Source organism: Phyllostomus discolor, chromosome 3, assembly GCF_004126475.2.
Source record: "Phyllostomus discolor isolate MPI-MPIP mPhyDis1 chromosome 3, mPhyDis1.pri.v3, whole genome shotgun sequence".
In the NCBI taxonomy this organism is placed as follows: Eukaryota; Metazoa; Chordata; class Mammalia; order Chiroptera; family Phyllostomidae; genus Phyllostomus; species Phyllostomus discolor.
This window is the reverse complement of record NC_040905.2, coordinates 71910680-71938072: the sequence shown is the minus strand read 5'-3', so window position 1 is coordinate 71938072 and position 27393 is coordinate 71910680. Positions and strand designations below refer to the sequence as shown.

Genomic DNA, 27393 nt, shown 5'->3' with positions numbered 1-27393 from the left:
GATCTGATAAGCTTATCTTTATCTTACAGAATATAAAACTAAGGTACAGAAGATTAATTTATACAAAGTGTCCACAAAATCTAGGGCAGAGCCCCACAATCCAGTACCTGGATTTTTTCATTTTTGCTGTACTATTTTGTACATTCACATCACTGGGCCCTTGTACTATTGTTTTGAATTATTCTTGACTTACCTCCATGCCTGGAACGATCATTTAAAGGTCTTTCCTTTGGTAACTTTCAAGTTATCGTTTGGTCCCCACACAAATACATAAAATCAATTGCTTTCTCTTCTGTGGTCCAAAAGCGATGTTTGCATTATAACTATTTTAGCAATTATGTTTTGTTCTTAGGGGCATCTGTTGTATATTACTCTCCACTACCACTGCACATGCATGCGTTCTACACAGTGCATTTACATAGTTGATGGTGAATATTCATGAGTTGAATTAAAATTTAAATCTGACTACCAGTTAGGTACTTATTTTATCATTGCCTTCTCTGAATATAATGAACTCTATAATGTTAGGTAAGTACAAACTGTCTGAGATTTGAAGAGATAAAGCCTCCTCAACTAACTAAACCAGAAACCTCATTGAACAAAGAAATGTTTCTTTTAATGTTTTAGTGTTTTTTAATGAAATTTTGAAAAATTAGGTTTCACTCCAAATTAACATAATATTTTCTATCTTTTACCAATTAATTGATTTATTTATTTTTATTATTTTTAAAGATTTTATTTATTTATTTTTGGATGGGGAAGTGAGGGAGAAAGAGAGAGAGAAACATCAATGTGCGGTTGCTGGGGGTCGTGGCCTGCAACCCAGGCATGTACCCTGACTGAGAATCGAACCTGCGACACTTTGGTTCACAGCCCATGCCCAATCCACTGAGCCACACCAGCCAGGGCTCTAATTGATTTATTTTAAAGCAACTGTATTGAACTTATAGTGTATGCATTTTTTACATGCATTATCTCCTTTAATACTCACAACAACTCAATGGGAGTAAGTACTGTAGTAGCTCTGTTTAAGATAAGAATTTAGGGTTTTGAGAGGTTAAGTATGAAGCTGATGTTTGGTGAAATGAGTGATTCAGTTCTAGTCTTTGTGGTTCCAGATCTAAGTCTTAACCATCTGAAGTTGCAGACATGCCTGTCCACCCATTTCTTATCTACATGCTTATATACATAGTGTTTGCCAGTTTTTGATGTGTATATGTTGAAAACATGAGGAGGGAGATACTTGTGGTAGAGGGAGTAAGGAAAGGTGCAAGTTATATGGCATCTCTTCCTCATTCAACCCCTTGTACTTAGTTTTAATTATTTTGGTTAAAGGGAGAGGTCTAGAAACAGTGTGTATGTGAGAGACAGACAGACAGACATTGTGAGATAGTGGATCCCAGGGGAATGTCTTTGGGGTTCTGGTGATGAGGGAGTCTTGGTCTTGGTGCACAGTCAGGGAAGAGGCCATTGGTTCCACGTCTGCAGTGCTCTGGCACTCCAAGGGCTGGAAACTATAGGAACAGCAGGACATAGATCACCTGTGACACTGGTGCCTTCTTGAGAGGCAGGAAAAGCCTTAAGCTCTGCAGCAGACATGGAGACAACAGGAACCAGAGCAGAAGGAGCAGAACAGGTCTGCACTTTGTGGGGACAACAACTAAGAAATGGACATTTGGGCAGGAATGAGGCACTACTTTGAGTATCTCAGAAATGACTTATGGAGAATGTTTAGAGATGATAATTTCTATCATTCACACTAGTAGGGGAATTCTAGCTCCCTAATTAGGTCATTAAAAGTAAGTGTAACCCTATTTTATAGTCCCATGCAAATAAGATCTAGGATAGCTTTGATTTTATGTTGTTTTCAGACAAAATATAGGAGAGAAGCTGTTTAATACAAGGATATTATCACCATGTTATTGAAACAATTGGCTTTGAGAATTTCTGGAATGCATACCCCCACTAAACATTGCATATTTGTGTGCGTATAAAGTATCTTAGGGTTTCATCATGATAGGTGTTTTTCTAGTATCAGCCTTTCCTTCTTTCCCTTTCTCCCTTCCTTTCCTTCCCTTCTGTTCCCTCCTTCCATTCATGTAATCAATAAATGATTATTGAGCACCTACTATCTGTGAGGCGCTTGGACTTGGGGAGAGTGTTTTGAAAATATTTATCTCCTTTGACCCCTATACCTGGAGAGTTGAATCTGGGTCTTGACTTTTATAGAACATGAGCTCTGCCTTTTTTGAGGTTTCTAACTTAAAAACTATTTATACAATGTACTTTTTCCCCCTGCTAATTGACAAGAAAATGTCTTTTTTATATTTGTGTTACTTAGCATGGCTCTTCTTTCGTGAAGGTTAAGTTTGCAGACCAAATGAACTAGGTCATGTAGGTGAAAGACTTACCAATATTACTTCCAATTATTGTGTGAACCTTATTAAGGAAGTGGGATTTTATAAGGTGTTGAAATGTAAGAAAGAACATTTAGTGAGCTGTGAATGTATTTCTCTGACATGATGAAAAATGTATAACCTAATTTTAGGGTTTATTTTTTAATGATAGGTTTTCTTGTTTAAGAATGTTAAACATGAATATGTAAGAAATGTTCTATATTTGTACGTAAGGTATTTGTACTCTTTTTTTATAAGCAAGTCATTCTTGTCTTCATGTATGATTAAAATACAGATTGCTTGGGCTTTATATTCCTGGGAAGGGCAGGTTTCTTCTGTTAAATATTAAAGCCTAATCTGAAATATTTCACAAACACAAGTGACTTTTTTGAAGGTTGTGCTCTTGGTTCGTGTTTTCTTTTTTGCATATTATATATCAACTTTTCAGGGGAGGGTGTGTTCTTTGTTGTAGAATATTATACATTTAAGTCAAAGCTACTCATATTCATGAATTAATCACCTTAGTGGACACCTTATAACAACAGATAAGAAATGTGCTGTTCCACTTATTACCCAGGACAGTGTGTAACTTGGGAGCACTGCAACCCTGATTTGGGTGTTTATACTTTGTTGTGCTTCCAAAGGCTTTAACAGGAGGGATATGCTGTCATATCCAAGTGCTATTATAGTAAACTGATTTATTAAATTAGACATTAAATATAAAATCAATATACTCTAAAAATTAAGTTCTTCCTTTTATTACCCATCATTTTAAATCTATTGCAAAATACAGGTAAACTGTGTTTAAGCAGTTAAACTGATTACTGATATTTTACCAATCGAAAGTCTTATGAACTTGAATTTCCCTCTTGATATATAACAGCTGGTGAACAAGTATTAAATAGAACAGTTTATATACTGTTGTTTTTTCCAATTTTTTAAAATTAAATTTATCGGGCCCTGGCTGGTGTAGCTTAGTGGATGAGTGCAGGCCTGTGAACCAAGGTGTTGCCAGTTTGATTCCCAGTCAGGTACATGGCTGGGTTGTGGGCCAGGTCCCCAGTCAGGGGTGCGCTAGAGGCAACCACACATTGATGGTTTCACTCCCCCTCTTTCTTCCTCCCTTCCCCTCTCTCTAAAATAAATAAATAAATAAAATCTAAAAAAATAAATTAAATTAAATTTATTGGGGGTGATATTGGTCAGTAGATTACATAGGTTGCAGGCCATACATTTCTGCCATACATCCATTTGTATGTTGTATTATGTGTTACAACCCCAAGTCAAGTGTCCCTTCCGTCACCCACTTATCCCACCTTACCCTCTTCTACTTCTGCCCACACCCCATCCCCTCTGGCAGTCACCATAATGTAGTCTGTGTCCACAAGCCCTCTTTTTTTTCTTTGTTTAACTCTTCATCCCTTCTCACTCAGCCCCCAATCTCCTTTTCTCTGATAGCTGTTAATCTGTTCTCTGTGTTTATGAGTCTGTCTCTACTTTGTTAGTTTGTTTTGTTAAATAGATTCCACATATCAGTGAAATCATATGGTACTTGTCTTTCACTGCCTGGCTTATTTCACTTGGCATAATACTCTCCACGTCCATCCATTCTGTTGCAAAAGGTAAGATTTCCTCCTTTTTATGGTTGAGTACTATTCAGTGTTAAAGTACCATAGCTTTTTATCCATATTCTTACTGATGTCACTTGAGCTGCTCCCACAAGTCTTGTCTAGTGTACATATCACGACACCCTAAACACAGGGGTGCATATTCTTTCAACTTAGTTTTGGGGGTGGGGCCTTTTGGGGTTGGGGGATATTCCCAGAAGTAGTAGGAATTACTGGGTTATAAGGCAGTTCCACCATTTCATTGTTGAGGTAGCTCCATACTGCTTTCCATGTTGTCATTTCTGAGTTTGGTGGTGGGTAGGTGGGACACATCATAACAGAAACTGTCATTAAATGCTGATTTTATTCTATCAAGTATAATGTTATGAATTAAAGTTAATTTTATACAATAATGTTTAACATGTCAGCTCCAAGGAAGTGGGGAAAGGAAGTGTAGTACTGAGTTTAATGGCTAACCTTTACTGAGTACTTTGTATTTGGTGTGTGCCCAGCGTGGGTTCTCTTGGAATGCTCACAGGAACCCCATTAAGTTTGTATCTAATTTTCATACTTTTGGGTAATAAATTCTTTAATATCACACAGTTAGTAAGAGGATGTGGAGATGGATTACAACTCAGGGGGTCTGAGCACAGCAGTTTCTTAGAGGCATATAATCTCAGCCAGTTAAGAAAAGGTGTGACTGTGGGCATGGAAGATTCAGAAGAAACATGCGATACAGGAAGGGAAAGAATCAGAGAAAGGAGATAAGGAGATAGATGAAAGTGCAGGAAAGGGGAGAGGACAATGGATGTGGAGAGGAAGGAATATTCAGGCAGAGCTTGGAAGGGAAGGAAGCAGAGAATATCTAGTTTTAGGTAAGGAACGAACCATAGACAGTTGGAAGTCTAATTAAATATCTTTATCGTATCTGGCTTTCCTTTGGCTTTATGAATTTTAGCATGCTTTTTGAAATACTGATTAGCTCTTCTACTACTCACAGTTCCTCCACTGTTCTTGTGTTAGCCCTCTGAGACTTAAATTCATTTCATTCTTTATGATGAAACTTTATTCAAAGTTACAAGATTTGGAATTCAAGTTGTGTATACATATTCTTCTTATTTTCTTACGTAACATATGATGTATCCACAGTCACATTTTGGCAAGTGGTTTGGGGGATTTAGTTTAGTTTCAGCCTGAATTTCTCTTTATAGTCTTCAAAATTAATTCTCAAACTTACCATATCTGTTGGTTTAAAGGTTTGTTTAGAGCTGAAATAAAGCTTGACAGCATGGAAGAGACTTGAGAGAATTAAGACATTTCTCCGTGATATGACCAAAGAATTAACTGTACATTATAAAGCAACTATTTCATTATCAATACGTTTATAGTTACTTGATCTCAAATAGAATCTTTGGTTGTATTTTAAGTACGTTATTGAGTATGTTGTAATGAAACGAGCACTGGGCTCACCTGCAACCTTGGGCAGGTTACTTTAACTTCTTTATTTCCTAGTTTGTAAAATGGAGATTGCATCTGTTTACCTAAGTGGGTGAGTGAACAAATGTACATGAGTAGTAGAAAATACTTTTTAAATAGTATTGCTAAATAAGCTATGGTTGTGACATTAGTATATTACTTTTTAGATTATCCCTTTTATTAATTAAAGGATGAGCAGGTGGAACAGACTAATTTTCTGTTTCATTTAGATTACCCAAATATGAGTTTCAATAAACTAAAGCAGTATTAGTCAAAGACACTTGGTCAGCAAATGGAAGGAAAGTGGTTGAGTTGTACCTAAGTAATCATAGATCTGTTTAATAGGGACAAATATCTATGTCATTAGTTCTGGACTAGTGTGTTTCCTTTTCACAGCATTTTAATGCATAACTTATAAATCTCTTTTTATCAGCCACTCTGAGTTTTCCACACCCAGACTAGCATTAAGCAAGATAGAATAAGCAAAAATCAGGGAAGGTCAAATAAGTAATCAAATGATCTGATTCTTACTGGATACTAATGGAATTTTAGACTTTTAGAAAATGATTAGTTAATTATAATAGAGTTGTTGACAAAGGGTAAGTTTTTGTAACATTGTTGTAAATTGTTAATGAGGTTTTGAAATTACTGTGTTGGATTATTATCTATATTAAAAAATATACATAGTTTATTTTTCATATTAAGTCTCACATGAACATTTTGTTGAAATGATAATGGTAATATGGCTATCATTTTTCAAAAGCCTTATCTTTTAGAGAAATACTGAAATACTGATAAATGTGATGTTTTGTAAGTGGATAGGGCTATTAATGAAACAAGATTGGCTGTGAATTAGTAATTATTGAAGCTAGATGATTGGTTAATGGAGGTTTATTTTAATATTTTTGTATATTTTTGAAATTTTTTTATAATAAAAAGCTAACAAATTAAATTTTACTGCTTTGTGTTCCTGATGAACTTAATGAAATAGTTGTATCATGCTAATTAAAGTCAAAGTCATGGTAATGAATATGAATTCTTAAATAATTCTTGTTTTTCTATGTTATATAATAGGAATGTTTTATAGCTCTCTACTAAAATGATAACAAACATATAATTATGACTTATTTCATATGAGCAATTTTATGCAGTTATTAAATAAAATCTGTGCCTTAGAATGGGAAAAAAAGACTTATTTCAAAATGTTTGGAAAAATCTAATTTGTAATAATTGAATATAATTTTAGTTATATATTTGGCTTCTTTCTATGTGAACCACAAATTATGACTATATAGAAAGTAATAATTCATTAGCTGCAAATGACTGTTTTAATATAGTTATCACTCTTGTTATAATTTGTTTCACATTGTCCTTTCACTGACTATAAGTTCCCTGAGGGTAGTCTGTCCTAATGACTGTGTGCACAGTGCTTGGCACATAATGTGCTCAATAATACAGGGTCTGACCGTGGTTTAAAGAATAACTATTCATGTACACATAATCTTCTTTAGATTATTTTAAAGGTACTAAATGTATAAAGTGTTATTAAATGAAGAGCACAGTGATAAAGGTCTTACTGAAATATTCATAAATAAATTCATACCAAGTGTTTTGTCTCCATATTTAACTGTTTCTTTTATGTGACAAATGCTCATTTGTTTTGTATTTTTTAATACCATTTCAAAGGTGAAGGCTTTTTAGTGTATTAATTGTAGTGTACATAGTATACCCTTGGAAAAACATGATACAGAAAAGCAAAGGAATGTGAGAAAAAGAAAAAGTTTTTACATAGTTCTTGAACAGTTGAATAAACAAAAGAGAAATGTTATTGTTTTTACTTTTTAAACTGTTACAAGTAAAAAGGTATAGTTATTGTAGTAGGTAGTTAAATGAAGTTCCTTCCCCTTGGTATAGGGGGTATATAACAGTACTTCACAATCTCTTTGTCATTTGTCGGATGTGGGTGCTTCCTGACTCTGGCCTGTGGTGAGGACTTACTGAGGTACCCCTTGGTGTTCCTCCAGGGCATGGGCCCTGCTGCATGCACAGCCTCCTGGCCAGCCGTCAGCTGGTTCTCTGTATACCTGCTGGACTTTGAAGTTTAATATTCCTACATCACCCTTCCCTTAGAACTTTTGATGAATGACTTCATTAGTTAAAGGCTTGCAGTATGTTGGGGCCTTAGAGATTTTTAAGCCTTATGTTTCCCATATTACCAGTAAAATAGATGCAGTCAATATGAAGTCATAACCATTCTGCTTGGCTTTCAGACCTCCATAATCTGGTTCCTCTTCAACCTTGGTTTCAAATCTAGTCAGAAGACCTTGGGAAACTGAACCGAACTAAACTGGGATGCAGTATTTAGCTAAAATGCTCTCAGAAATCACACTCGTAGTTAATGGGAGCTAGACCTGTTCACATCCCAGCCTGTAGTCTCTGCTCTTAGGCAGGGACTAGCCCTTATTTTCATAATGCATTAGTATTTTTTTATTCATGTTTATTTTTAAAGTATATTTTATTGATTATGCTATTACAGTTTTCCCAATTCCCCCCCAATTATCCTCCCTCCACCCTGTACCCCCCAACACTCCAGCATTCCCCCACCCTTAGTTCATGTCCATGGGTTGTACTTATAAGTTCTTTGAATTCTCCGTTTCCCACTCCATTATTGACCTCTCGCCATCTATCTTATGCCTACCAATCATGCTTCTTCTTCCCTGTAGCCCCTTCCCCCTACTCCTTCCTCCACATCCCGCTGAAAACCCTCCATGGGATGTCCATTTCTCTGATTCTGTTTCTGTTCTAGTTGTTTGCTTAGTTGTTGTGTTGTTGTTGTTGTTTTAGGTTCTTTTGTTGACAGTTGAGTTTGTTGTCATTTTACTGTTCATAGTTTTTTATCTTCTTCAGTTTCTTAGATAAGTCCCTTTAACTTCTCATGTAATAAGGCCTTGGTGATGATGAACTCCTTTAACTTGACCTTATCTGGGAAGCTTTAATCTGCCCTTCCATTCTAAATGATAGCTTTGCTGGATGAAGTAATGTTGGATGTAGGTCCTTGCCTTTCATGACTTCAAATACTTTTTTCCAGTGCCTTCTTGCCTGCAAGGTTTCTCTTGAGAAATCAGTTGATACTCTTATGGGAACTCCTTTGTAGGTAACTCTCTTCTTTTTTCTTGCTGCTTTTAAGATTCTCTTCTTATCTTCAATCTTGGGTAATTTAAGTGTGACGTGTCTTGACTCTCCTTGGGACCAATTTCTTTGGGACTCTCTGAGTTTCCTGGACTTGGATATGCATGCACCAGGGGGTTCTTGATTCTAGCCTTAATGGTCTTCAGAGTGTGCGATCCTGCAGGTGGGGTTAGGCATGCCTTCTTCCTTCCAGAGCTTTGTACTCCAAAGTGTGAGGGAACCTGCCTGGCTGGAAAGAATCTCTGGCTCTTGCCCATTTAGCTTCCAGCCCACTGCTCTTGCAGGAAGCTCACACTGGACCTCACAATTCTGCATGCAGCCCCACACTCTCCAGCCACACTCTGTGGGACCCTGCAGTCCCTTCACCGTGCAGGTTTCTAATCTTCCTGCCCATCTTGGTTCAGTGGGTATGAACTGCACTTTCAATCTGGTTTCTTTTCTGCCAGGGTGACTGCATGTGCAGGGGGTCCCTGCAAGCCACACTTCAGCCCCCTTTTTAAAAAGTCTCTATGTGGCACCCGCACTGCAGTGCAAAGTCACTGCCTGGTTCTCTGTGTACTCTCCCTCCCCCCAAAGCAAAAACACTCTCTTGGTCAGGACTGGCCACAGCTTGCCAGTGCCTCCATTTTTAGGGGATGGAATTTCTCTCAGGAAATCTCCCAGTTGTCACTGCAGCAATGGACATGATGCTCACTGTGTGAGCCTGAGTCTCATAAACTCCGTATATCCTCCCAAGTCTCTCCTGATCAGGGTTGGGGGCTCCCTATATGGGAGCCAGGACCCCACTCTGGGCGGGAAAGGAGCTACTAAAGCTGCATTTTCTGTCTGGTCTCTTCTCTGCTGCAGGTACTCACACAGGGTATTTCGCCTTCAACTTAAAAAATCTCTTAGTGGACGGTGCAAAGCCTCCTGTGTACTCCTTGATTCAAAAATTCATATCAGCTGAGATTCTGTTGATTGTTCAGGTCACTTGTTGGAACATTAGCTGAAAATCCATGCTGACGCACACCAGCAAGTGGGCTCAGCTTCCACCTACTTGACTGCCATATTCCATCTACTCATTCATTTTTATTTCTGAAGCTCCTGTTGTGTTCCAGGCCCTGTGCCAGGCAGTGGGAATAGTGGTAAATAAGGTAGAAGGCGACACCATCACATGGTGAACAAGGAGAGAAGATGGTGAGATGAAATGAGTGGAAGAGATAGAGAAGAGTCAGAACATGCAGGGACTTGTAGGTTATAGGAGTTTGGATTTTATTCTTAGAGTAATTAGTTCCATTGGAGGATTTTAATAGCATACTGACTTGATCTGACTTGCATTTTTTGAAAGATCACTGTGGCTTTATGGGTGAAGAATAGATTTGTGGTGTTGAATGTCAAAAAGAGGTCCAGTGTGCTGGCTATTAAAGATGTACATGAGAGAAGAATGATACACAAGGTCTGTCTAGAAGATATCCAGCCATGTGATATGAAAAATAGAGACATTTGTTGAAGAAGATACAAGATATAAGAAACATTAGGATATGCCCTATACATAGGATAATAATGCGTTACTGCCCTTCAAGTAGGCACCTTGGGACCTCATACAGTTTTTCCCAGTCACCATCAGCTGCCCATCATATTTTCCTGAATCTCATTGACAGTCTGAAATCTCTTCCTATCAAAGGTGATTTTAGTTTTGGGAAAAGCCAGAGTATGCAGGGTGCCAAATGTGGGTTGTAGGGGGATTAAGCCACCTGGGTAATTTGATATTTTGCCAAAAAACTTGGCACAAGATATGATACATGAGTGCCAGTGTTGTCATGGTGAAGCTGCCTGCCAATCACCAGTTGCCCATAGCTGTGGCCTTCTGAATTATCTGAATAGTTTCTGTGGGAGCATATTCAAGCTTAACACAAAATTTGATGCAGATTTGTTGCACTACTCTCTCAGGCATTTTGAATGCAATAGCCACACAGAACACATGCTCACTCAATGGTGTCTACCATTCCCACTGACTAGTACAGTGAAGTCATCATTTTTCACACATACACATTCCAGTCCATTCTCCTTGGCTGCTAAGTTCATAGATGTTGTGCGGACTGTTCTCATTGTACTAACAGTGGCTGGACTTTTTTCAGACATTCCTTGTATCTTAGACTATAGTGGTTTATGGTGGCAGTAGAGATGGCAAAGAGATAACATCAGTGTAATACTCAAGGCCATCTTCAGTAGGTACTAATATTTGGAGGGTCTATTTAACCATGGTGGTTATAGTTAGTCATAGGATTCTTTCTGGGCTAATTTCATTGAATCATTAAAATAATTATTAAGAGTATATGCTTGTGGGTCCTGAGTTAGTAATTTTGGGGTAGAGTCTAGGGAAAAATTTTTTTAAAGTTTTCTGAGCAAGGTCAAGAAATATTCTTTTGAGAGAGAATAGGGTGGGGAAACATCAGTCAGTTGTCTCCCTGTGTGCCTGACCCGGGATTGAACCCACAACCTGTTGGTGTACAGGATGACACTCCAACCAACTGAGCCACTTTGCCAAGTTGGTCATGAAATACTTTTCTATCATTTAGAACACTCATGTAGAATTACACAGAACAGTTCTTAAAATCCAGCACTAAAGATTGCTCCACCAGTTAATACTGTAGTTTTCTTTCCTCCCCAGAAATATTACCGATAATTCCCAAAAGTCAATCTTTCAGCACTGATTCCAAAACCCTTTCACTGAATTAATTTTATTCTGATATAAATCTCTCCTTCTATGTTCCAAGAAAACTTTGTTTTAAAATAACAAATTGCTTCTCTTTATTTAGAACCCTGAAATTTATGTAAAAGCTTCTCATATCCTTTTTTCTTTTTTAATGCTTTCTAGATAAAAGTGCTTTCTTGGGCTATCAGTTCCTACTGCTGTGGTTTCATAATTTGTTAGTATTAATCAAGCTGTGCCAGCACCTCTGAATTAGGTTACCACACCCTCTCCTGTGCTTCCCTCTGTTGGGAGGGTTCTCTGAATGTACAGCTCTCATAGCATTGGCACCACAGCCATTCCATCTGCAGCAGATGAAAACAGTAGTCAAGGGCAGTTCTCAGACTTCCGGCCAAGATGGAGGCATAGATAATAAACACACTGTGCCTCCTTGCACAACCAAAACAAGGACAACAACCAATTTAAAAACAAAAACAACCAGAACTGACAGAAAATCAAACTGTATGGAGGTCCAACCAAGGAGTTAAAGAAAAAACATTCATACAGAACAGTAGGAGGGGCAGACACAGGCAGCCGGATGGAGAGGACTCGAGGCAAGGCGGTGGCTGGCAAACATAGCAAGGTGGTGGATTGCATACGCATGCAGATAAACCAGGAGGAACAACTGTAGAGTGAGACAGACCACACAACCTAGAGTTTCAGTGCAGGGAAATAAGCCTCAAAGCCTCTGACTGAAAACAATTGTGGGGGTTGAGGCAGCAATGGGAGAAACTCCTGGCCTCATAGGAGAGTTCGTTGGAGAGACCCATGGGGTCTTAGAATGTACACAAACCCCCCACACGGAATCAGCCCCCAGAAGGGCCCAATTTGCTTGTGGGTAGTAGGGGAAGTGACTGAAATCCGACAGAGAGCAAAGCAAGTGCCATTGTTACCTCTCAGACCCCTCCCCCACATACAGCATTACAATACAGCGATGGGGGTTGCCCTGCCTTGGTGAATACCTAAAGCTCTGCCCCTTCCTACATAACAGGCACCAAGACAAAAACAAAAAATGGCCCAAATGAAAGAACAGATCAAAGCTCCAGAAAAAATACAACTAAGCAACAAAGAGATAGCCAACCTATCAGATGCACAGTTCAAAGCACGGGTTATCAGGATGCTCCAGGAACTCATTGGGTACTTCAACAGCATGAAAAAGACCCAGGCAGCAATGCAGGTCACATTATGTGAAATAAAGAATATCTATAGGGAACCATCAGCGATGGGAAGAAAACCAGGACTCAAATCAATGGTTTGGAGCAGAAGGAAGAAAGAAATATTCAGCCAGAACAGAATGAAGAAACAAGAATTCAAAAAAATGAGGAGAGACTTAGGAACCTCCAGTGTTGTGGAAAATCCACCCACTCTCGGGGAGATAACAAAGCACAAACTTTATTATCCGGGGGCTCAAGGAGCGGGGTTAATTTCCCCAAATCCTGAGCCCCGATCTTCACTCTCCCGGGGTTTAAATAGTCCCGGGCTTCCTGCCTACGAGGTGAAGCAAGGTTACAGAAGCTAAATGCGGAAGTTAAGTCTATCTACCTTATATGGGAGACAAAAGAGAAAAAGCTCAGGAGGAAATTTGCAGAAGCTACAAAGCACAGGAGCTTGTCATGGGAGTTAGTGTACGAACTTCAGATAAACTGGCCATTGCCTTGGTTACGACTGGTCAGCTTCTACAGTTCTGTGTGAAATTTTGCAAATGTTACAGTTACAGAGGAACTTTTGGAGTTTTTCTTTTCCTGCCACACCAGGACATCTTTAAACGTTCCAACATCCAAATCATAGGGGTGCCAGAAGGAGAAAATATAGACCAAGAAATTAAAGACTTATTTGAACAGATAATGAAAGAGAACTTCCCCAATTGGCAAAGAAAATAGACTTTCAGGAAGTCCAGGAAGCTCAGAGAGTCCCAAAGATGTTGCACCTAGGGTGGAACACACCAAGGCACATTACACTTAAATTACCCAAGATTGAAGATAAGAAGAGAATCTTAAAAGCAGCAAGAGAAAAGAAGAGAGTTACCTACAAAGGAGTTCCCATAGAGTATCAGCTGATTTCTCAAGAGAAACCTTGCAGGCAAGAAGGCACTGGAAAAAAGTATTTGAAGTCATGAAAGGCAAGGATCTACATCCAAGATAACTTTACCCAGCAAAGCTATCATTTACAATGGGAGGGCAGATCAAGTGCTTCCCAGATAAGGTCAAGTTAAAGGGGTTCATCATCACCCAACCCTTATTATATGAAATGTTAAAGGGACTTATCTAAATGAAGAATATAAAAAGTATGAACGCTAAAATGACAACACACTCACAGCTAATAACAAACGAACCTAAAAAAAAAAAACAAAACAAACTAAGCAAACAACTAGAACAGGAACAGAATCACAGAAATAGAGATCACATGGAGGGTTATCAACAGGGGAGTGGGAGGGGGGGGGGGAAAAGGTACAGAGAATAAGTAGCATAAGTGGTAGGTAGAAAATAGACAGGGGGAGGTTAAGAATAGTAGGAAATGTAGAAGCCAAAGAGCTTATACGTACGGCCCTTGGACATGAACTAAAGGTGGGGAAAGCAGGTAGGAGGGGGTGTGCAGGGCAGAGGGGAATAAGAGGGGGAAATGGGACAACTGTAATAGCATAATCAGTAAATATATTTTAAAAAAGAAAATAGTAATCAAGGGTAGCACTTTTAGAAAATTCTTTAGTTTAAAAAGTATATACATTTTGCCTGATCCCTTCTTCTCTGGGGCTGAAGGGAAGGCCCTGAATTTTCAGTGACATTGAAATGAGATTAGCATCATGAAATGAACAATAGAATAGTACAGAACAGAAGAAAATATTTGTGAAACCAGTATCTGATAAAAGGCTTGTATCCAAGATATAAAAGGAGTTCTTACAACTTAAGAGAGGAAACCCAACTTAAAAATTGTATAAAAAATTAAACTTACATTCACCACATGACTCAGCAATTCCACTCCTAGATACTTAAGAGAAATGAGGATATATGTCCACACAGAGATTTGTATGTGAATGATCACAGCAGCATTATTTATCAAAGTCCCAAACTGAAAGCAATTCAAATATTTATCAAAAAAGCAAAGCAGAAAACTGGACTTGAACAACAATTTTTTAAAAAGTTTATAAAAATAAATAAGTAAAGACAGAGTGCCCAAACTCAGCAGGTGGGGGGGGGGAGGAATAAAAAATACTTACTTTTGTTGAATAAAAGTATTTCTTTACCAATTTGGCAATGTGGCTCAGTTGGTTGGAGTGTCATCCCATGCACTAGAACTGCAGTTCAGAACTCCATAGGTCTGTGGTGGCGTCTGAGATTTTTCAGTTCAACAAGCCCCCAGTTGACTCCAACGCTGCTGATCTGAGGACCATGCTTTGTATGAAAGCCTTAGAACTTGTTTCTAATCCAGGCTACATGTTAGAATCTCTCCGGGATGTTCTAAAACTGATGCAGACCTTCACCCAGAAGTTAAATCAGAAAGCTCTTCAGGTGATTCTGATGTGCAGCCAGGCTGAGAACCTTAACAAATGGGATTCTCTTTACTGTAATGGTACAATAACTAGCTTCCACTTATGTCTCCCTCAATCACACCTCACAGTTTAGCCTATAACCTAGCCCCCAAATTATGATTAGAATCCTTTGGGGTAGCTAGAAGATGAAACTACCATGCTTTAATTATGCATTTTAATGATAATAAAATATAACATTTTGCATATATATTTACTCTCTACCTTGTGAAGTACTTTTATTCCTTCCACATTATAGAACAAAGTATAGGAAGTGCAAGGACTTGCTTAAAATCACACAGCCAGTGTAAGTGGTGTAGCGGGGACTTGAAAAGAGGCAATCAGATCCCAGGGTCCCAGAGAAGCTGACACTAACCAGCACCTGCCTTCTATAGTCTCTGTTTCTGTCAGACCTTCATCCCCAAATTCCTAGCTGATCTTGTATCTTTGGAAATGGCACCAGACCCCATGCAAACTCAAGGCCCTTTTATTAGTCTCCAAAAAACACATAACCATATACTACTCTGAGAGTGTTTCTATACCCCAAAGCCTTACTGTTGTCTTGTTTGGCCTATAAGCCTGTTGATGCTGGAGACCGAGCTCTCTTACTTTGATTGCTTTAGCTGAAAGAGAAGAGCCACCAAGCCAATTTTTAATATCCTGTTTCTTCTCTCTTAAAGCTCCGATACCTTAGACCTGAGCTTTTTCTTGTGTCCTTAATCCCTAGCTGAGTTCCTTGAAGGTAGATATATGAAAGGCTTGATGTTAGAGATTGGACTAGGGCATTTAATCAACTATTTGTTATTGAAGTTCTGTTACTTCCCCCACTCACTTTTTAAAACAGCAATTGGTTTTCATGAAGCTTCAGGCAATTTTAGTGCCTTAAATATTCTTTGTTAACATAATATTGTTTTAGAAAGCTGAGTGTCAGGAAGGCCCATTTTTTATTTATCAGTGGCACCCTTACTTTAATATGCTAAAGCATACTTGACTTGTGAAGGCAGAATTAATCTTTTATCAGATGTACCATGGATGCTGTTGGTTTTAGGAAAATGCACTTGTGTTGTTTTAGAATTAATGTTCCCTACACACCTTTATTTTCCAATACCTGTTCAGAATGGATAAGGAAGAAACAAAATAAGATTCACCAACATTAAAGTTAATGCAAGGAGACATAAGTTGCTGCTGTTTAAAAAACTGAAGAAATTGTTCAACTGGATTTCATCTTGACTATGAGGGAAGAGAAGATGAAAGTAAGCCTGTGATAGAGAATATTTGGACCTCCTTTTATAAGCTACATCTTTGTGGAGCAGTGAAGAAAATGTTGGCACAATTATAAGAAGATACTTTTGTACATGGAATTTTTCAAAGTGGGGGAAACAAAAAAGGAATTTCATCTTTCCCTTTGTTTAAATAAAGTGGGGCCAGGCACCTGTGCCAAAAGCTGTCAGTGTAACTTCTTCACAGCACTGAGGCCTCAAGGTTTCACATGCCTGAGGGTCACTGAGGGGATTGTTAAAAATACTGACCTTTGGGCCTCATTCATTTTGGCTCTGAGTTTTTAATAAATTCTTCAGGGGATTCTAGTATGTATTGCATTAGTCAGGGTTCTCCAGAGAAACAGAATTACTATGAAGTGTGTGTGTGTGTGTGTGTGTGTGTGTGTGAATAAGGAGATTGTTGTAAGGGATTGACTCATGTAATTATGGAGGCTGAGAAGGCCCAGAATCTCCAGTTGGTTAATTTGGAGACACAAGAAGCCTGGTAGAACCAGGAGAGCTGATGGTATAAGTTCCAGTATGAGTTTGAGACCAAAGGTAGATCAGTGTCCCAGCTCAAAGATACTTCAGGGGAGAAAGAGGAGGTGGGGAGGGGGCGAGAGAGAAGGAGAGAGAAGAAAGAGAGAACAAATTCTTATTTAGCCTTTTTGTTTCATTCAAACTTTCAGTGGGTTGGATAAGATCCCCACCCACATTGGGAAGGGCAGTCTGCTTTACCTTTTCAAATGTTAATCTCATCCAGAAACACCCTTATTGACACACCCAGAAACATGTTTAACCAAATATATGGGCACTTCATGGCATGGTAAAATTGATAAATACAATTAATATTATTTATACCTTTGAAATCTGAAGAATTTGAAGCAGTCAGGGGCAAAACTAGATTTCTTGGAAGAAACACTTGAAGGGAGAAACATAAGACGAGATCATCGTTGCATTTTAGAAACCAATTGTATAATTTTAATTATAAAAAATCTCTAGATTAGGCAAATCCATAGAGACAGAAAGTTGCCAGGGACAGGGGATGGAATGGGGAAGTGACTGCTAATGGGGATCGGGTTTCTTTTTAAAGTGATGAACGTGTTCTGAAATTTGATATTGGTGATGGTTATACACCCTTGTGAATATACTAAAACCACTGAATTGTACTCTTTGAAAAGGTGAATTTTATAGTATGTGAATTATATGTCAATAAAATATATCTACTGAGAGAGGGAGATGAAGAAGTGGAAGTAGATAGTATTGACATCTTTGAGATTTTTTCTATGTAGTGGAAAAACATGGGGTGATAGAAGACATGTGGGGTGAAGGGAGGACTTCAAAGAAAACCCACAGAAGATAATGCAGCATGTCTGTAAAGGGATTCACATGATCTAATGGATAGGAGAATATTATTAATGCAGGTTGGGCAGATGGAATTTGAGGAACCTAACCCTTAAATCCACTGGAACGCCACCTTGAGTAACTTTCTTCCTGCCTCTTCCCTAGGTGACAGATCAGTCAGTGAAAGCATTTGCGGAGCACTGTCCTGAACTTCGGTATGTGGGCTTCATGGGCTGTTCAGTTACTTCCAAAGGAGTCATTCACCTAACTAAGGTAGGACCATTGCTGTGTTTCCTCATTGTTTCCAATTCATTCATATCAGTGCTCTAGCACTGTTAAATGCACTGGAATGAGAAATAATCAGACCATAATAGAAGCGTACTAGTGTTGATAAAGTTAAAACAAGTTTAAGGCAACAATACCAAAGCTATCCTTTATGAAGTTGGTCACTTATTTATTAGAAAAGCCGCTTACCTCTGGCTGGTGCAGTTTAGTGGCCTGAGTGTGGGTCTGCAAGGCAAAGGGTTGCCGGTTCAATTCCCAGTCAGGGCACATGCCTAGGCTGTGGGCCAGGTCCCCTCTGGGGGGCATGTGAGAGGCAACCACACATTAATGTTTCTCTCCCTCTCTTTTTTTCTCACTTACCCTCTCTCTGAAAATAAATAAATATCATTTTTAAAAAGCAGTGTACTTTTTTGCTTTTTCATTGCTAATGACTATGAAATTTATGCATTAAATAAATGGATAAATGTGGCAAGAATTGTTTAAATGTTAACTTAGTGTATTGCATTTATAAAATATTTCGATTGAAGTTTTAACAGCTTACATATCATTAGGTCAGCTTTTAAGAAGGGAACATGGTCAGTGCATAGTTTTAAGGTGAATATGTAAGGTGAAAGAAAGGCAACTGTATATCTAAAATTAACCTTTATAGCTTTCCTATATACCAAATATAAGAAATCTCATGTTTTAGTAATGATGAAAGTGCTGGTTCCTTTGTAATCTCTCACTTACGTGCCATCTCTGCTGCTTTCTTGAGCTCTAAAGTAATTAGGAGTTAATTCTTACATACATGTAATGAAAAAAAACTGGCTCTAAAATTGACCTGTGTAATACCTGAAATTTGTTACTGCATGAATTTTAACTGTATTATACAGTACTTAGGAGGATGGATGTGATTCTCACCTTTTCCACTCAATAGCTGAGTAACCCATTTATTCAAACTTCCTTCAGTTCACTACTATTTGAAAATACTGTGTTAGCAGCACAATGCTGAAATAAAACAGCTTGAATGTCTTGGTAGATGAATGTTTGTCTAGTCACATCTAATGCTATGTATAGTGTAGAGTAGGAATGCCTTTGGATGAACAGATTATGCACAAGTGTTACAATGACCATATGTGGGATTTTTATGATCACTAGAAATCGTATTCATTAAAGACAAAACAAGACTTATTAGATTATTAAGTGCTTCTCTGAGCCTTTTCAGATAGCCAAAAATTATGATACACTGGTACTTAAAAATTCAAAAAGCAGCTATAGCAAATGTCTGCATTGGAAAACTCAATATGCTGAGAAGGTTCTTGACATTATAGGCCAGGATTGGTGGTTTGTGCTGTCAGCAGTTTGTCTGCTGGATCACTATCAAACCTAATCCACATAGTTTTGAGGGTCATATCTATTGGAAGACTGGTTTGTGGTATATTACTGCTTAGGTTCCTGGATTCAAGTAAAGGCAAGATAGCATTTTATATTATTTATTTTTTAATATATTTTATTGATTACACTATTACAATGTCCTAATTTTCCCCCTTTACCTCTCTACCTAGTAACCCCCCATTTCCTCCTGCAATTCCCTGCTTAGTCATGTCCATGGGTCATGCATCATTGAGTTTCTTTGGCTACTCTAATTCCTGATACTGTTCTTAATATCTCCCTGTCTATTTTGTAACTACCAATTGTACTTCCTAATCCCTGTACCTTTTCCCCCACTCTCCCTCTTCCCCCTCCCAACTGATAACCCTTCAAATGATCTCCATATCTATGATTCTGTTTCTGTTCTGCTTGCTTGCTTAGTTTGTTTCTTAGATTCATTTGTTGATAGTTGTGAATTTGTTGCCATTTTGATATTCATAGTTTTGATCTTATTTTTTCCTTAAATAAGTCCCTTTAACATTTCATATAATAAGGGCGGGTGATGATGAATTTCTTTAACTTTACCTTGTCTGGGAAGCACTTTTCTGTCCTTCCATTCTAAATGATAGCTTTGCTGGAGAGAGCAATCAAGGTGGTAGGTCCTTGCTTTTCATTACTTTGAATACTTCTTGCCAGTCCCTTCTAGCCTGCGAAGTTTATTTGAGAAATAGCTGATAGTCCTATGGGGACTCCTTTGTAGGTAACTGTCTCCTTTGTCTCTTGGCTGCTTTAAGATTCTCTCTTATCTTTAACTTTTGGCATTTTAATTATGATGTGTCAGGGTGTGGTCCTCTCACATTCATCTGTGTTGGGACTCTGTGCTTCCTGGTCTTGCATGTCTGTTTCCTTCACCAAATTAGGAAGTTTTCTTTCATTATTTTTTCAAATAGTTTTCAATTTCTAGCTCTTCCTCTTCTCCTTTTGTCATCCTTACGATTTGCATGTTGGTACATTTGAAGGTGTTCCAGAGGCTCCTTAGCTTATCCCTTGGGTTTTTTCTTCTTTTTTTGTAGTTTTTTTTTCTTGTTCTTCTGATTGAATATCTTTTTATTCCTTATGTGCCAATCATTCATTTGATTCTTGGCTTTACCCCCTTAACTTTTGGTTCTCTCTAAATTCTTCTTTATTTCACTTAGTGTAACCTACATTTCTACCTGGGTCTTTTTTACACCATTGAAGTAACCAATGAGTTACCTGAGCATCCTAATATCCAATGTTTTGAACTCTGCATCTGATAGATTGCTTATCTCCATTTTGCTTAATCTTTTTCTAGAGTTTTGTTCTGTTCTTTCATTTGGGCCATATTTATTGTTTCCTCATTTTGGCAGCCTCCTCGTGTTTTTTTTCTGTATATTAGGCAGAGCTGCTTTGACACCCTGTCTTATCAGTGTTGTCTATTGTAGAAAAAGCACCTGTAAATTGTGTGGTGCAAAGCCTTAGGTAATAGCCATAGTGGGGCAAAGCACGGCATCACTCTGTGGCTCTGTGGAGGAGGGCTCAGAAAAGGGGAAATGGCTGTTGCCTGGCCTCTGGAGTTTTATCTGGGAGGAAACTGTCTCCTGGCACTCACCTTGATGCCAGTCATTTGACCTTCTCCCCATATGCCACTTATACCCTTTCAGCTGTTGCCTGGTGCTGAAGCCCAGAGGGATTTTGTATTTTGAATTTGTATAAGTCCTAAGTCTGTTGTGGGCCATTTAAGAGGAGACTCCTAAGGGTCCTGCAGTTTCTTCCCTGCTCAATCCCCATTAGTTTTTCCCAGAAGTTATAAGGACTTATCTTTTTGGCACTGGAACCCTGGGCTGGGTTGTCTGGTGTTGGGTTGGAATCCCTCGTTCTTGATGTATCCCTCCCAATTTTTTTCCATCACATGTGGGTGTGGGACTGCCCATTCCATATCTCCATGCCTTTATGCACCTCTCTGTGTCTCCATGCCTCTCTGCACCTGTCTGCGTCCCTGCCTCTCCTACCCATCTGGGTGAATATGGTTTCTTTAATTCCTTGTCAGACTTCCATACAGCTCAATTTTCTCATGATTCTGGGTGATATTTGTTTTGTAATCTTCATGTAATTTTTGCTGTGGTTGTGTGAGGAGACGAGCCCTGTATACCTATGCCTCATCTTAAATGGAAGTCCAGTAGCATTTTAAATATGCATAACTTTGAAAAGCTATTTAGTTGTTTACCTCTTGAAAACTAGGGGAGAAATCAGATTTAAATAAAATAAAAACTTTTTTGTTAAATATTTGCATTCTGACAAAGTGTTACATACTAAGATGTTAAAAATGTAATTTACATTCACAGAATTTTGTAAATATATGAATGGTCTTAGAAAGTTGGTTGCTATTATTACCATCATGGTTTATAGTTTCTAAATAATTTATCATCATCATGGTATATAATTGTTACATGAATAATTAGGGAGATGTCAGACACATAGGATAGAAGCTCTCAACCTACGTATGTGTACTCTCAATCTATGTATATGATTTAGAAATCTCACCAACTTATTAGTTTACTAAGTCTCTGGCTCTCAGTTTGCTGATAGAGGCAAGTGCCATCAATCTTTGTTTACTAACTATGAAGAGAAGTGCCTGGATTAGGTGATTTATCTCTAGATCTAGAGATTTTTACACACAGAAATATCTATGAATTTAAGAATCATTGACCTGGAAGGATTCTGTGGGGGTTTCACTGGAACTAAGAAATATGAAGTTTTAGTAAGTTAGAAAGAAATTGGGGGATTTGTGACACTTTGATTCTTAAACCAAGGGCAAGAACACAGAAGGTGAGGAATTTAGATTTTATTTATTTATTTTTAGAGAGAGGGGAAGGGAGGGAGAAAGAGAGGGAGAGAGAAACATCAATGTGTGGTTGCCTCTTGCACACTCCCTACTGGGGATCTGGTCTGCAACCCAGGCACGTTCCCTGTATATATATTGCACTTGTGAGCATTTAACTCCCCTCTCTGTGGCTTCAAGCTACCAGCACACAGGCCCCAACAACACCCTTAATCTTCTCAGCTCTTCTGCTGAAGAATTTGACCTTCACAATGATATACTGCTTTGGAAGCTTCATTCCCCAGAACTTTGTAGTAGCCCAGTCACACAACAGCAATGGTTAGACACTCCTGTTTTTAGCAGCATTTACCCTGTGTCTGCTCACTGACCAAGGTCCCCAGTTTATTAAGGTTGACAGTGGGTCAGAAGCTCTGGTTCCTATTTAAGTGGTCATGCCTCATACCAACTTTCCTAAAGTAACCTGAGTAATATTTGTCAGAGTTGATCCTGTGATGATGCAAGCCACCAGTGTTACCTTAGCCTTCCAGGTGCTTCCTATGCTTGCCAGTGGCTGTGGCTCTTGGCCCTGAAATTCCCAGGTTTTCCTCAGTCAGGATGGCATGTTGGTGGCCAAGATGCAAGAGCTAGTTGGAAGAATATTTAGACCATCTTACAGTGATCCCTTTGATTAATTTTACTTGGCTAGTTGCCATTTACTTTACAGTATTTATTGATGACTTTAGTCTTGAGATACATTCTGCTAATATCAAACAATATTGGAGTAGGAGACCTTCCTTTTAAGCTGCTATGACTGTGTAAGTAAGAGTCCAGAAATAGCTAAGACTGAGTGAACTCAGATTGAGAAGATAAAGTCAGGTGTAGTAGACTGTATTTGGAAACATGGAGATCTATATTTAGGAAAAAATGATAAGAACTTTTGAGGTCTTCATTTCACAGTTGAAAATATTAGTGAGTTGTATGTGGCAGAATTGAATTTCTTCCATCACAGGTACGTTTTTTTATTGCAATGTACCTGTTCATAAATATAAAATATCTCTATCTTGCTCTCTCTCCTACTTTTTAAAACAAGTTTAGCAAATGCAAAATAAGTCATTAACCCCTTGCCTGAATATCATTTGCCCCTAAAAGGACTAGTAGAAACATGTCAAAAGGAACTAGAAGCAACATGTAGTGGCTCCTACTGGCCTAAGTTGGGGTACTTTGAGCTTCAAAAATGAAAATGACTACAATCAATTAAAACAAACAAAAGGGGGGTTCAAAGATGGGGCATAGGTAGAAATGTGTCGCTTCCTCGCACAACCAAAAGAAGGAAGACAGCTGATTTAAAAACAAAAACCAACCAGAACTGCCAGAAAATCAAACTGCATGGAAGTCTGACAACCAAGTAGTTAAAGAAGAAACATTCATCCAGACCAATAAGAGGGGCAGAGAGGATGTGGGGCAAGGTGGCAGCAGACTGGGGTGAGTGAAGCAGTGGCTGGTGGATGGGATTTCCCAATTTCTCATGCAGATAAGCTGGGAGGAACAACTGGGGAACAAGACAAACTGCACAACCTAGGGCCCCAGTGTGGGGAAACAAATCCTCAAAACCTCTTGCTGTAAAAACCTGTGGGGGTTGCAGTAGTGAGAGAAACTCCTAGTCTCACAAGAGAGTGTTGGGGGGACCAGACCCATGAGATCCTAGAACATACACAAACCCACCCACCCAGGAATCAGCACCTGAAAGAGCACAATCCATTTGTGGGAAACAAGGGAAGTGACAGAAAGTGGAGTGAGAGCCAAGCAAGAGGCATTGTTCCCTTTCTGACCTTTCCCTCACATATGGCACCACAATGTAGTGAAGTGGGTTGCCCTACTCTGACGAATATCCAAGGCTCCTTCCCTTACAATGTAACAGGTGTGCCTAGACAAAGAAATATAGTCCAAATGAAAGAACAGATCAAAACTCCAGAAAAGAATGAAGCAATAAGGAGATAGCCAACCTATCAGACACAGAGTTCAGAACTCTGGTAATTAGGGTGCTAACAGAAATAGTTGAGTTAGGTCATGAAATGAAGGAACAAATGAAGGGGATACAAAGAGAAATAAAGGAAAATATACAGGGAATCAATAGTGAAGGGAAGGAAACTGGGACTCAAATCAGTAATTTGGAAAAAAAGGAAGAAATGAACATCCAATTGGAACAGAATGAAGAAACAAGAATTTTAAAAAATGAGGAGAGGGTAAGAAACCTCTGGGACAACTTTAACCATTTCAACATCTGAATCATAGGGGTGCCAGAAGGAGAAGAAGAAGAGGAAGAAATTGAATGCTTATTTGAATAAATAATGAAGGAAAACTTCCCTAATCTGGTGAAGGAACTAGCCATGCAAGTCTAGGATGCTGAGAGAGTCCCAAAGAAGTTGGATCCAAGAAGAAACACACCAAGACACATTATAATTAAGTTACTCAAGATAAAAGATAAGGAGGGAATCTTAAAAGCAGCAAGAGGAAAGGAGAGAGTTACATACAAAGACTATCAGCTGATTTCTCATAAGAAACCTTACAGGCAAGAAGGGGCTGGAAAGAAGTATTTGAAGCCTTGAAAGGCAAGGACCTACATCCACAATTACTCTACCCAGCAAAGCTATCATTTAGAATGGAAGGGCAGATAAAGTACTTCCCAGATAAGGTAAAATTAAAGGAGTTCATCATCACCAAGCCCTTATTACGTGAAATGTTAAAGGAACTTACCTAAGGAAAAGAAGATGATCAAAACTATGAATAGTAAAATGACAACAAACTCACAACTATCAACAACTGAACCTAAAAAACAAAAACAAAAAGTAAGCAAACAATTAGAACAGGAACAGAATCACAGAAATGTAGATCACATGGAGGGTTATCAGTGGGCAGGGGGAGGAGGAGAATGGGGCGGGGAAGGCACAGGAAGAAAGAAGCATAATTGGTAGGCATAAAATAGATGGGGGAAGTTAAAATTAGTATAGGAAATGGAGAAGCCACAGAACATATATGTACAACCCAAGGACATGAACTAAGGTGGGGGGGATGCTGGAGAATGGGGGGTGGAGAGTAGAGCAGGAGAAAAAAATGTGACAACTTCAATAGCATAATCAATAAAATATACTTAAAAATAAGAGAAACAACATGTATAAAAACCATGAGTTCACAGTGGTATATATAAAGAACAAAACAAAACTGGGTTTCCTCTTCCAGCTAAGATGGGGAAATAAGTACTAGATTTACTCTCTGCCCTGAAACCCCCAAAACAGACAAAATGTATGAAACAGTGGTCTTCAAGACACTGGATATCAAGGACAAGGATTCCTGAGACATGAGAAACAAACAAGAGGGGCCCTACGATTGCCTCTGTCTAATGCATTGAAAGAGTTTCCAATGCACATCACAGGGAGGGGAAAACATAGGCACAACACAGCTATCAGAATTGAAAGGGAACAGAAAGTCCAGGGAGACCAAGGCAGCCAGAGTTTAGAGGACTGAGTACCAGCATGGAGAGAACTGCACGGAGAATCCCAGAGATCTGTGGCTTACTTCCCTTGTGTATCCAATCCTAGATAACCCATGAGTAAAGAAGAAATCAAAAGAGAAATCAGAAAGTACTTGAAACGGAAGGAGAATAAAAACACAACACATTAGATTTATTGTGATGCTACTAAAGTACTCTTTAGGTAAAATTACAGTAGTTCTCTGCCCCCTCCCACCCATCTGTGATTTTGTTTTCTGTGGTTACAGTTACCTGTGGTCAACCATAGCCCAAAAACATTAGATGGAAATTTCCAGAAATACGCAACTCATACATTTTAAATTATGAGTTGTTCTGAGTAGTGTGATGAAATCTTGTGCCATCCTGTCCCATCCCTCCTGAAGCATACATACAACACAATAGGATGTTTTGAGAGACAGAGACCATGTTCGTGTGACTTTTATTACATTATATTATTGTAGCTTTTCTATGATGTTGTTAATCTCCCGTCTAATTTACAAATTAAACTTTGTCTTAGGTATGTATGTATAGGAAAAAATAGTATATATAGGTTTGGTACAATTCACGGTTTCAGGCATTCTTCAGGGGTCTTGAAGTGTATCCATGCAGATAAGAGGGGACTACTGTAATAGCACTGAACACCTATGTAAGAAAAAATGAAAGATCTCAACTCAATGATTATAGCTTCTACCTTATGACACTTGAAAAAGTAGAGCAAATTGCACTCAAAGTAAGCAGAGGAAAGGAAATAATGAGGTTCAACGTGGAAATAAATGATATGAAAAATAAAAGTTGCAGAAATTTAGTAAAACCAAAAGCTGGTTCTTTATAGAATACATAAAGTTGGTAAGTCCCTATTTAGACTGATTAAGAAAAAGAGAGATGCCCTGGCTGGCGTAGTTCAGTGGATTGAGCACGGGCTGCAAACCAAAGTGTTGCAAGTTCGGTTCCCAGTCAGGGTACATGCTTGGGTTGCAGGCCACGACCCCCAGCAACCGCACATTGATGTTTCTCTCTCTCTTTCTCCCTCCCTTCCCTCTCTAAAAAAATAAATAAATAAAATCTTAAAAAAAAAAGAAAAAGAGAGATACAGAGAACACAAATTGCTAATATCATGACTCAGAGGAGTGACATGACTTACAGATTCTGTAGATACCAACAGTATAACAAGGAAATATTACGGGCATCTTTATACCTATAAATGCAACAAATTTGATGAAATAGAAAATTTATTTGAAAGCTACAAACTGCCAAAGCTCATTCACTTAAGAGAATATAGATTATTTTAATACCCCTATATCTCTGAGGGAAACTGCATTTGTAGTTAGAAACCTTTCCTCCAGTAATACTCTAGGTCCAGATTGCTCACTGGTGAATGTTACCAAATATTTGTTAAAAACTTCTTGAGTATCTCATATATGTCTGTGTATTTATTTATATACACATACATATTTGAGTATTTACTAGTGAAATTACAAAATGTTAGGGATTTGGTTTAAAATGGTAAAAAGTGAATACAAAAAAGAAAAGGAAAAAAGTGGATAGGCCCATAAAGTAGACAAAAATGGTAAAATATAGGGCATGGAGGCTCATTATACTATTCTCATTTTGTTTATATTTGATAATTTTCATAATAAGAAAGAAAGCCTGTAAGGGATAAAAACTTAAAAATGCTGTTATTTAATGTAACATGATAAAATCATACTATTCAATATTATACCTTTTAAGAATGTACAATAAGCATGGGAGATACTCCAAATAATAATTAATAATATAAATATTAATTTAAAAATCAAATAGGCTATTATGGAGTCTGAAATGTCAAGTGGCCAGTTATTTTTACATGTAGTTGGAATGCAAACCTCATA

The 27393-nt window shown here is 38.3% G+C and overlaps 1 protein-coding gene across 3 annotated transcripts in view; it reads left to right on the top strand.

Moving 5' to 3' along the window:
- The window catches only part of FBXL17 (F-box and leucine rich repeat protein 17), a 476470-nt gene that overhangs the window by 128690 nt on the left and 320387 nt on the right, over window positions 1-27393 (top strand). For all 3 annotated transcript variants that reach the window (XM_028532156.2, XM_036020633.1, XM_036020634.1), the window contains exon 5: window positions 17691-17798. In XM_028532156.2, coding sequence (XP_028387957.1) covers window positions 17691-17798 — 108 coding nt within the window. The remainder of the gene's footprint in view (window positions 1-17690; window positions 17799-27393) is intronic.